Source organism: Geotrypetes seraphini, chromosome 3, assembly GCF_902459505.1.
Source record: "Geotrypetes seraphini chromosome 3, aGeoSer1.1, whole genome shotgun sequence".
Classification (NCBI taxonomy): domain Eukaryota; kingdom Metazoa; phylum Chordata; class Amphibia; order Gymnophiona; family Dermophiidae; genus Geotrypetes; species Geotrypetes seraphini.
The window spans coordinates 230,556,711-230,569,340 of record NC_047086.1 but is presented as its reverse complement, the minus strand read 5'-3'; the positions used below and the strand labels follow the sequence as shown (position 1 = coordinate 230,569,340).

Sequence of the window (12,630 nt, the reverse complement as noted above, 5' to 3'; positions counted from 1 at the left end):
ACTCCATAGGAGACAAACTCAGAGCATAGCAGCTACTAAATATCACCACTAGCATAATCCAACAGGGTTCCCTGTTTCGCTGGTGCGCTTCTTCAGGGATTTGAGCATCGATTCACCCGCTTCAATTTCTGTCAAGCAAAGTATTTCTGTTTAGCAAAGTATTTGACACTGTTTCATACAGGTGTCTAATAAATAGAATGGCCGTGGCATGGGCTCCAGAGTGACAGATCAGGTCAGGAACTGGTTGAGTGGAAGGTGACAGAGGATAGTGGTCAAAGGAGATCGCTCGGATGCAAGGGATGTTTACAGTGATATGACAAAAGGTTCGGTTCTTAGGCCTGTTCTTTTTAACATTTTGTAAGCAATATTCCTTCACTTCCTTTTTACATATTACTTTAATTCATTTAGATATCGTTTACATAGATGGTGCTCCTATCTGTAGTTAGGAATTTCTATGAAATATTCTACATTCTCTCCTCTCCACTCCTTCCTGCCCTCCATAGTCCTCCCTACCGTCTTCTAACCCCTTCCTCTGGAATGTCGCCTAGAGCTTGTATAGGTATGTGCGACGCACAAGTGGAAGAAATAAAAATTAAATAAATAAAATATTTCCTGAAGGGCTATCTGGTAAGAATTGTCTCTTTGTGGATACCCCTGATGGTGGTAGGATAACATGAGGAAAGACCTAGCAAAGCCTGAGGAATGGTCCAGAACTTGGCAGCTAAGATTTACGGTAATGCTAAGAAATGCAAGGTCATGCATTTGAGCTGAAAAAACCCAAGAGAACAGTACAGTTTAGGGGGGTGAAGAACTTTTGTGCATGAAAGAGAAGAGGGATTTGGCTGTCATAGTATATGATGAGCTTAAGGTGGCCAAACAGGTTGAAAAGTGATGGGGCTGGATGTTACTATGAAAAGGCGATGGCGAAAGCTAGAAGGATGCTTGGTTGCATAGGAAGAGAAATGGCAAGTAGGGAAAAGGAGATATTGATGCCCCTTAAGACTCTGGTGAGACTTCATTTAGAATATTGTGTACAATTCTGGAGACCGCACCTTCAAAAGATATAAACAGGATGGAGTTGGTCCAGTAGACTAAAATGGTCAGTGGTTTTTGTTTTCCACCATGAACTCGTAAGTGCTTTGGCGGTGCATAAGTCAGAATGTAATGTAATATCATAAGGCATATTTGGACAGACTTAAAGATCTCAATATGTATACTTTGGAGAAAAGGTGGGAGATATGATAGACATTTAAATACCTATGTAGCATAAATGTATATGAAGTGAGTCTCTTCAATTGAAAGGAAGCTCTGGAATGAAGGGGTGTAGAATGAAGGTGAAAGGGATTAGATTTAGAAGTAACCTCAGAAAATACTTTTTATGGAAAGGGTGATGAATGCTTGGAATGGCCTCCCTGTGGATGTGGTGGAGACAAAAAGTATATCTGAATTCAAGAAAGCTTGGGACTCCTATAAGATACATTGGATCTCGAAGGGAGAGGAGGGGATAGTAGATGGCACGGTTAGGCAGACTAGATAAGCCATGTGCACTTTATCTGCCTTCATTTTTCTATGTTTCTATGGAATCTTGCCAGGAACTTGTGACCCGGATTGGCCACTGTTGGATGCAGGTTATGGGGCTTAATGGACCTTTGGTCTGTCCAAATATGGAAACTCTTTTTATGTTCTTATGTAGTGGTGTTGTTCATCCCAGTTCTTGGAATACACTTAAGCAGTTGGGTATTTGTAGTGATAATTTAAAAAAAAAAAAAAAAAAGTACCAGGTTGGGAGTTTTTGTCCCTCCCTCTCCAACGGCAATGAAAAGGAAACATTTTTAAGAAGGTTCTAGGTCAGTCCCCTTAGTATTTGACTTGCGGTTAATAAGTGAGATTATGCTCACACAGACAAGACGTAGGGGGGTAATCTTATTAAAGCATTTTCTGCTTACCAGATTTTGCATATGAGTATTATGCGAGGCATTCCTAAGGGTGGTGTCTAAGTGGAGCTGAGGCAGCATAGAGTACACAGGCACATGTACCCTATGCAGAAGATGTAAATATGTGTAAGATAATTTGTGCTCTTACAGTACTTATAGGGATAGTTCTCAGAACTTATTTTATAGAGGCACATAGGCAATTTTTTTTTTAAATTTTACTCCTATAAGATGCATGTGAGCTTAATACCAGTATGAGAGAAACCAACAGCTGAAATATGCCCAGAATATTTAAAATCAAACCTGCACTGCAGTATTACACTTGTATTATTAAGTAGCATATGGGCAAGATACAATTCAGTCTTAATTCTTTATTTTAACTTTTTACTGGCTTATTTTGTGCGCTAGGATTTTAGTGATCACTTTTAGGGATTCTCTGCTTTCCTTTTTTTTAAATTATTATTTATGATGTTTTTCCTCTTACAGTCTTTGTTGTTTAATGCAGTGACCAAATATATTAGATTTGAGTTAAACGTGTAAAACGTGTATATCAGATCCTTTGTGTAGTGGCATTATTTATTACTATTTTGTGATATATTTAAACTTTGGAGGTAACTGGGATAGTGCTGCTGTTAGTTCACAGTGATAACTAACACTGACGTCTAGGAGCAACTGGAAAGGAACATTTGAGAAATATTACATGCTCATTTTCATTCAAGAACACCATGAAATAGAATATTTTTAAAATATTGTTATTTTTTTTATTTATTTATGCTTCATTATTTTATTTATCAAGAATGGATTGGAGCATAAGAGTAGGCTAATGGTTAGTGCAGTGAGCTGAGAACCATGAGAATTGGGTTTAATTCCCGCTGCAGCTCCTTATGACTCTGGGCAAGTCACTTAACCCTCCATCTTTCCAGATACAAAGTATAAAACATTTTAAATTTAGATTGTGAGTCCACACAATGAGTGTGCCTATCAAATTCCTTCCCTTAAAACAAAACAAAAAAAATCCTTGCTGGGGTTTATTCTCTATTCAAACAAACAAGCATACATTGCCTGGCAATAGTTATAAATGGGATCTACGAATCAGATTAAAAAGAGAAACACAAGAAAATATAAATCTATAGCAGTGGTCTCAAACTCAAACCATTTGTGGGGCCACATTTTGGATTTGTAGGTACTTGGAAGGCCGCAGAAAAAATAGTTAATGTCTTATTAAAGAAATGACAATTTTGCATGAGGTAAAACTCTTTATAGTTTATAAATCTTTCCTTTAACAGTTAAAGATATATAAACTATAAAGAGTTTTACCTTATGCAAAATTGTCATTTCTTTAATAAGACATTAACTATTTTTTTCTGCAGCCCTCACATCTAAAGTTTCTTTCCTTTCTCAAAACTGACACATTTCAATCACTATATTGAAAATAAAATGATTTTCCCTACCTTTGTTGGCTGATGACTTTATTTTTCTGTGCTTTTAACTATGTTTCCAGGGCCTTCTTGTCTTTGACTGTTTTTCTCTCCGTCTTCACTTTCTGCCTTGCATCCATCTTTGCCATTAACTTAATATTCCGTTTTTCTACTTTCTTTTCAAAATCTACATTTCCATGTCTTCCCTTTCCTTCCTATCTCTCTCTTCTTCCGTCCCTATTTCCATGGTCTGACATCTCTTTCCTTCCTTTCTCTCCCTCCCTCCTTCCTTCCTTTCCCCTGCTCTGGCATCTGTCTCCTTCCCTCCCCCCATGCTCCAGCATCTCTCCCTCCCCCTCCATGGTCTGGTATCTCCTTTTCTTTCCCTCCCTCCCATGGACTTGGCATCTCTTGTTCCTCTCCTCTCCCTTGTCTTCCTTCCCTCTCTTTCCCAATTGGGTGTAGCAGCAACAACAGCAGCATTTCTCTTCCCCTTCCCTCCCCCTCCCTTTCCCTGTGCAGCAGCAGCATTTCCCTTTCCTGTGCAGCAGAAGCATTTCTCTTCCCCCTTCCTTGTGGTGCAGTAGCATGTCTGGCCGGCTCCTTGCTCAGTCGATCTTTCCATTCAAAGCCGCAGTTGGTGGCTCCTCGCATGATCCGCGCCTGCATCAGAAGCCTTCTCTCTGATGTCGTGACATTAGAGAGGCTTCCGACGCAGGTGTGGATAGCACGAGGAGCCGCAACTTTGAACGGAACAATCGACTGCAGCAAGGGTGAGCTAATCAGCGCTGGCAGAGTAAGAATCATCTCCACCGCTTCCTGCAGCGCCATTGGCGTCCCCGATAACATCCCGGGGCGTGGGGGAACTTGCGGACCAACTGGGCTCAGGGAAACTCGTGCTGTCCAAAGTCGAGGTCAACCACCCTCGATCCGCCGGAGCGCAACGTACAACTGGAACAGCATAGGTGGTGATTGCTGACTAGCGCATTAGCGGTGTAGCAGAGAGAGCAGGAAGTCCACCTCTCTGTTTTCCTCTTTGCTTCGGCATGAAAATATAACAAGATAAGGCAAGTTTAAAGTAATTATTTGCTGGCGTAGCAGGTGCTTCCTGCTATGCGACTTGCTCCGTCGTCATCTTGAATCTTTCCCAACCTTGACTAACTCTTCATAGTTGTTTCTAAAAATCTAGTCTTCCAAATTCAGATGTCTAGAATGTTTTCCAAACCAGTGCAAGATTTACCAGGATTCAAACCACTGTAACTGTGTGTCAGTGGGTAGAGATTTGCAGCTGAACTGGGCAGGTCACTTAGCTGTAACCCAACTCAAAGAAATGTGGGCTTCAATTGTAAAAAGAAATGCCTGCTCCCTGGAGGAGTGTTTTGGACTAGCAAGAGGTATGCCATTTTTCCCAAAAAATAATACCGTAGTCTTATATTAATTTTTGCTCTAAAAGACGCATCGGGGCTTATTTTCAGGAGATGTCTTATTTTTCCATGTCGGGGTGGAGTCAGGGGGTGTCGGGGAGTGTCAGGGGTGGAGTTGGGGAGTGTTTGGTGGGGTTTGGAGGATGATGGGGCCATCGGCAGGAGGGAGTGGGCATCCCTCCTGCCTTGGACTTTGTTGTTGCAGCATGAGAAATTGGGCACTCCTCCTGCTATGGACATTCGGGAGGGAGGGGCTTCAGGGATCGATCTTAGCTGGGGCTTATATTTGGGGTAGGGCTTATAGTATGAGCATCTTGAAAAATCATGCTAGGGTTTATTTTCTGGTTAGACCTTATTTTCGGGGGGAAATGGTATGTCTAATCAGATATCATACATAAGGAGATCCAGGCAGATATCCCCTTGCTGGCAGAACAGTTCTCGGTGAGCCTAGCCTGTGTTTACTGCTACCGAATCACTCTTTACTGCCTAGTAGAGAGTTTGTGTTTCATACCCAGTTCCCGTACTACACCTGCATGGCTGCCCTGGGACTAGCCGCTTCATCCATGCTTCTGCTCAGGAGAGGTCCTGACAAGAGACACTTGGATCCCTTAATTATGAATGAGGTTTTCCTAATTTCCTCAATTTCTGGAAACTTGAGGTGGCCAAAGATTCCTGAGCTTGAACTTTAAGAAAAGCCTGTTAAGAACAGTTAGTAAAAGCAGAACAGACCCTGCTGCAGTAACACCACTGCTCTCTAGATGGAATCCAGCATTATAACCAAAGGTAGGCACTGTAAGGGAAAAGAAATGTTCCTATCTTGAACTTTACCAGTAGGGGTTCTCACTTACTGCTTTCCCCTCCAGTCACTTCAGGGGATTTCAGGCTCTGCACCACATCCTGAACCTGGGCCCAAATCTCCACACCCCAAGGCTCACTTTGCTGGTCAGAGTTAAGCAGAACAGGTGCAGACATACTTGCGAGAGTCTCTGGACCAGCCACCCCCTTTCTAGAAGCAGCAACAATTGAACCATCTCTCCTCCCTGCTGAGCTAACACATAGAGGGCGCAAGGGACTAAGGCCAGGATTCTCAAAAAAATGCATTAAAAAATGACGGTCTGCTAACGCAGCTGTTCTGCTAGTGAATTTAAAAAAGCGAGTCATTCTCCAAAAAACACTCATGTAAATGAGGTTGACGGAGAGTAGCGAAGATGTTCAATCTCTCCTGCTACCAACCAACCCAGCAGCTACCCCCCAACCCAGCAGCAGGAGAGATGGCCATTCACTCCCGCTGTAAACAACCCCCTTGTGCAATCCCCCTTGCAGCAGGAGAGATGCTGATTCTCTCCCGCCGCATACCCCCCCTGCAGCGGGAGAGATGCCCATTCTCTCCCCCTGCCTCTGACGCCCCCCCTTACCTCCATATAGATGTCTGACCAGAGGGACGCAGATTCCCTCCACCCATTTGGCCCGCCCCTTCAAAATGGGCTTTCTCTTCCTTGGGGCCTGAGGCACTGATTGGCCCAAGTTGGTTAAGAACCCTTCCCGGTGCATCCGAGGAGGGGGCCTGAGGCTCTGATTGGCCCAGGCCTCATCCCCCTTCCCCCAAATTGGATTTTTTTTTATTTTTCTTAAGCTTTGCTGCTTTACATATTGCATGTGACCATGAACCCATATATACTGACATTTAAACAATAATCTTTAGGTAGTAACTGCGTTCAGTTAGGTCATCCATTCACCAAGTTAGATGCCCACATGCCAGCCTTATAGATACTGAAAAAGGAAGTGTGACAGATTCTTGGACTAAGTTCACTACCACAATGAGTTCGTATTGCTTTAAGGAAAAAAATGGAAAAATAAATATCTGAATACTTCAGGTTGAGGGGATAGTGTCCATTCCCTCCCTGTCAATGATTTGAAACTGCTTCTCAGTGTGTAAGTTGCAGAAAGATGCTACTGATGAATAATGTAGCTGGATTAGATCTCATAGTTAATTTCTGAGTATAAAATAAAGTTCTTGTCCTCTGGCATATTAATATACTGCCATTCTCATTTCTGTTTTGTTATTTTGACAGATGATCACTCTCGAGTCATTCTACAGCAAGTGGAGGATGATCCTTCTTCAGATTACATTAATGCCAACTACATTGATGTAAGTGCGTTCAACATGGTTTGTTCTCTCATTTGTATTGGTTTTTTGGTTTACTCCCCCTCCACCTTTTTCTGTACGTGAAACCGTTTTGCATGCCAACGCTTATAAATTGAATGCTAGCATTTTTTTATTTTTTTTATTAAAAAAAAAAATAAAATAAACTGTTCACTTTTCCTTGTTCTCAGTCCCAGTACTCACTGACATTATTGTGCTTTCTTTCACACCTGACTTTGGTTTGGGCTGTAGATTTGGCTGTACAGGGATGTAAGTACCACTATATGTGAATAACAGAACCCTGTTATAAATATTTAATATAGATATCATGCTTAATTATTTTATAATTACTACTAATGCTTATTACGACCCATTTGTGCACGCTTCACCTAATTAACTCCATATAATATCACTGTTTTTTTAAATACTACTATCTTGTGTGTAAAATAAATAAATTTTATACTTAGAATAACATGTGGTAGATATAATCTAGAATAGTTGTCATCTTCAGAAAGGAGTTCATCATTCTGACGTCTGCCATGTCCATTTTTCTTTACCATTTTTCTTTGGTTGCTAGAATGTTAATACTTTCCACGCGTGTGTATGTATGATGAGCCAGATGCTGACAAAATATGTAAAAAAGATTTGGTAATTGGAGTGTTTCAGCTGTATGCTGTTAAATAATGCTGCCTTTAGAGCAGAGGTGTCAAAGTCTCTCCTCGAGGGCCGCAATCCAGTTGGGTTTTCAGGGTTTCCCCAATGAATATTCATAAGATCTATTAGCATACAATGAAAGCAGTGCATGCTACTAGATCTCATGTATTTTCATTGGGGAAATCCTGAAAACCCAACTGGATTGCGGCCCTCGAGGAGGGACTTTGACACCCCTGCTTTAGAGAGAAGAGAGGATTGAATTTCTTTGACAAATAGGTAGAAAATTGAACCTTTCCATTAGCCAGTTTAGAGGCAACATCTAGCAGATATTATCTAATGTTGAATCCTGTTGGGATTTGCAATGATTTCAACAGAGAAAATAATTAAAAAATGGTTTAAAGTTTGTTTTTTAATTTAATTTCCTAAAAGTGTTGATACCTTAGGCTGCACTCTGTATCTTCTTTTAAATATGCTGTCCTCATCTTCAGGATATTTAACTACAGTGAACAGTAATTAGAGCCCCCTATTTTTAGGATGAACACATGAAAAATACTTTACTGTTGAACACAATTTTATTGAGGTATTAATTGCCCTTCATGTTGCTCAACCCCGCTTGCCTCCCCCACCTCAAAAAGAGGTTTGTATGCAGTTGAGTCCTTGTGTTATGACCCTTATTTCCATGTATCCAAGTGGACTAACATTGCAATCACAATTTGCTGCTCAAAGGATAGTTATTGTATGCCTAAAAGATCCACATAAACAAATTTACACCATACCTGGCAGTTTTACACACTTGGAAGAGAAGTAGTAATGATATTGATTGATATACTGTATATATATATATATAAATATAGATAGATAGCGGCAGAGGCTGGAAGTGAGAAAAATTCTTGGCCATTTGCCTTTGATTGTTTCTTGGCCTCGTGACTACATTCTAAACATGTGGTCTAAGGTTTCGCCGGTGGATGGTCTCACATTGGCCTTTTGGATAGGGGTGAGGATGTATACAATATGGGGTTTAATACCCTGCCATCTGACCCAACTGGGGAGATTGTTAAGGTACAAGATTAAATCCTGCTTTAATAATAAAATAAAACATAAAGGGGCTCATAATCGAAAGAGAAAAACGTCCAAAACCCGGCCTAAGTCGGCACTTGGATGAACATTGTCCAAATACATCCAAGTGCCGATGATAAAAACAGGTTTTGGACATATTTCTAAACAACCTAAGCCTTCATAATGCCACTGAACGACCAAAGCTAAACAGGGTGTTTCAGGAGGAGTATCGAGGGCGGGAGTTGGGCGGGACGTGGGTCGGCTTAGATTTAGTCGTACAGCATGTATAACCGAAACTTATACAGCCCAGGATCGACGGAACTTGGACGTTATGACTTAAACCATGTAAAACATGGTCTAAGTCACAAACACCCAACTAAAGTCACCGGATAAGCACTGCAAACACATAAAATAAACCCCCACACACTACCACAGTGATCACCGATCCCCCCCCATAAAAAAATTAATCACACCTTTAAAATTTAGCCTCCAGACCATCATCAGCTGGCAACCTGACATAGGAAAGCCTAGTCGTCCAGAACAGAGGTGGCTTAAGCCGTCTTCGGGGTGGGTTAGGGACTAAATGGAGAGGAGAACCCATGCCCATAAGCCCCTATAATCACTGCATTGATACTTAAACATGTACACTCCCATATACACCCCCAAAACCCTTTTTTACTGGCATATAAGTGGCTTCTGCAGCCATAAAGGCTATTAGGATGGTAGATAACTAGGAGTAGGGGATTCTAGAGGTGGTTTGGGGGACCCACCATGACCCATAACGGAGCTGTAGTGAGGAGAAGACATGGCACCCTTTTTGTGAAGTTCACAGCAGTGCCCTGTAAGGAACCCCACTATTTAGGTGCCATGTCTGGGTGTTCAATCCATCACTTTGCAGACCCCTCCCACATCCAACAGGGCTAGTTCTAGGCGTTTTGGACTTGGACGAAAAATTGGACGAAAATGTGTTATAAAGATGGATGATTTAGCAGCTTGGACGATCAGATCGGCAGGACATATAGTTAGATGATTTTCGAAACAAAATAAATTTTGGATGTATTTTTCGAAAATGTGTCCTAGGCTGATTTTTACTTTGGACGACTTGTGACATAGACGAAAACGGACTTAGACGTCCCTTTCAATTATGCCCCTCAAAATGTATGCTCTAACTCATGATCTGAGGAATCCCTTCTTGGCCTTTCAGCTGAGTTAAAGATCTGTAAAACATGGGGACTTAAAGCCTTATTACCCAACATTACTGGGGACATCATACATATTAAGTCATGTCCAAGCTCTCTACATACATATATATAATTGCAACTTGTGCAGAGGTTAAGTTAAGTTCAAATTGATTTTCTAATAAAAGTGTAATCCATTCTATCAGTAGGAGTTAGATGTCAGTTATTTAAATAACTATAAAGTAGGACTCTCATAATTAATTAGTGATTGGTAGTTAGTTCTTTGATTTTTCTTTAAGGAGTGATCTGCAGTTGCTTTATCAGATTCATTGTAAATGCAGTACCTTGTGGGTGTGGCATTTTTGTTGTTTTGTAATATAGATTGGGGACAGTGAAATACCTAGTAATCTGAAAAACTCGCCTTGAACTACTTCTGAAAAAATGTGTGCAAAAGCCAAAATTAAAGGGATATAAGGTTTCATTGCCATAATATAATACGTTAAAGAAAAGAAGAGTGATTCAGTAAATGAACATTTCTCAACGGACTATCACTCCCTTAATGACCTCACAATCAGTATATGTAAAGTAATATTAGAAGTGCACACAATGGCAAAACATTTGAAACTGAAATGATCAAACACTTGAAACATATACAAAAGAACTGCAGTAGGATATTAGTTTTTTTTCCCTACTACCAAACCTCAAGTAAAATTTTACTGCCAGTCAATTCTTGACAAGTTGTGATGGTCAACAATGCTTCTCCCTGCCTAGAATTTGAAAACTCAAGAGTTTCATCAATGTAATTTTTTATTTTATTTTATTCTTTTTTTTTTTGTTAGATATACAATAATATTTCAAAAATCAGAGTGTACAAAATAATATAGGCATACATACAGTATATGCTTCTTATTTCAAAGAAACTCTGAGGAAGCAAAGCAGACTGTAGCACTCTAGTTTACACATTTAGCATGTGCTGACGAGCATTTTACCACTAAACACTTTAATGCACTTTGAGTTAAGCCTTTTTTCCTGCATTAATCACAGCTTAGCGCTTACCATAGTTTAGAAAAAGGGCCTCTGAAATAGATGTCTTGATTTCTCTCATAAGCGACCTGTTAAAATCAAATATGTCTTGCAGATATTTGGTAAAATATGTAGAAATGGGTGTAAATTAGATAAATTTGGTAAAATATGTAGAAATTGCTATAAATTAGAAAAGATATTGAAACTTAAGAACCATTTGTCATGGCCAAAGTTCATATACACATCTCTTTATATCTAATAAGCATTTGGAATTCATTTGCTCTAAGATGTAAAAATGTATTGGGAAAAAAAAGTTTCAAGAATATAAGAACAGCCATACTGGATCAGACCAATGGTCTGTTTTCATGTCCTCGGGAGAAAGGTGGTAGAGACAAAAACAGTGACAGAATTCATAAAGGCATGGGTGAACACAGAGGATGGGTTTTGTTGTTCAAAGACATTCTGCAAATAACACCAGATTGGCACTTCATATGCTAAATTTAGCAAAAACAATAGATGATCCTGCTTTCTCTGTTTCCTTAGATGCAGAGAAGGCCTTTGATCATGTAGAATGGACTTTTATGTTTCAAGCAATGGATTGTTTTGGAATAGGTTCCGGATTTATTTAAATGATTCAAACCTTGTATAGTTCCCTCTCAGCCAGATTATATATTAACTAGTCTTATAGACCGTTACATTAATGGGTGCTAGAATATATGTGTGTGTCTGTCTTTATTTCTTTCTCTTGCTCTCTCCTTAGCCGCTTTCTGTATTTCTGTCTTTCTTTCTGTCTTTCTTTTTCCTCGGCTGTCCACCCATTCTCCCTTCCTTTTACCTTCCCTGTGTCCACCACCACCCCTTCACAGCTCCCCTTATCTAGCAGCAGCCCTTCTCCTTCTTTTTAATCTCCCCCCTGTCCAGCAGCACCTCTTTCCTGTCTCCCTGTCCAGCAGTAGGCCTCCCTTCCTTTTTCTCCCCCCCACCCCACCCCCCGTCTCTTCCCCTGTCCATCAGCACCTTTCAGTTGATCTGGGTACCTTTTGAGCAGAGGAAAGCAGTTGGAAGTGAGATTTTAGTCTTACAGACTGCTTTCAAGTTCCCTGCACCCAAATGGAGAACTTTCCCAGGATTTTCTCTGTGTGCATCTTTTTGTAGGTATTGCTTTAGGAAATAGCACCTCTTTCCTGCTCCCCCGTCCAGCAGTAGGCCTCCCTTCCTTTTTCTCCCCCCCTTCTCTTCCCCTGTCCAGCAGCGCCCCTTAACTCGCGTCTGCCCTCCGCCAACAGCCACCTCAAGCCACCGCAGCCTGCAGGCACCAACAGCCGCTGCGGCCTACAGCCTCCGCACCGCTTGAAGCCGACAAAACCCTAAGCCGCGCATGCGCACTCCTACCTGCGGGGACCTACAGTGCACGGAAAATAGGAGCATAGAAACATAGAAATAGACGGCAGATAAGGGCCAAGGCCCATCCAGTCTGCCCGCACGCAGGTAAGAGTGCGCATGCGCGGCTTAGGGTTTTATTATATTAGATAACACATTCTCTAAACGTTTTAATTTAAACAGGGGAGTTAGACAAGGATGCCCCTTATCTCCTTTGCTTTTTGATATTGTTTTGGAACCTTTGTTGGCCATTCAGCAGGCAAAGGAGATACAGGGAATTCCATATGCAGGTTGAGATTGTAAAGTTTCAGCTTATGCAGATGAAATATTGCTTCATTTGAAAAATCCTGAATCAGCCATTCCGCATTTACTGGAATTGAATGATCGTTTTGGTAAATTTTCTGGTTATAAGATAAATTGGAG

The 12,630-nt window shown here is 40.9% G+C and overlaps 1 protein-coding gene across 4 annotated transcripts in view; it reads left to right on the top strand.

Moving 5' to 3' along the window:
• Window positions 1-12,630, top strand: part of PTPRK (protein tyrosine phosphatase receptor type K) — a 1,016,831-nt gene that overhangs the window by 902,707 nt on the left and 101,494 nt on the right. For all 4 annotated transcript variants that reach the window (XM_033939071.1, XM_033939068.1, XM_033939070.1 and 1 more), the window contains one exon: window positions 6,846-6,922. In XM_033939071.1, coding sequence (XP_033794962.1) covers window positions 6,846-6,922 — 77 coding nt within the window. The remainder of the gene's footprint in view (window positions 1-6,845; window positions 6,923-12,630) is intronic.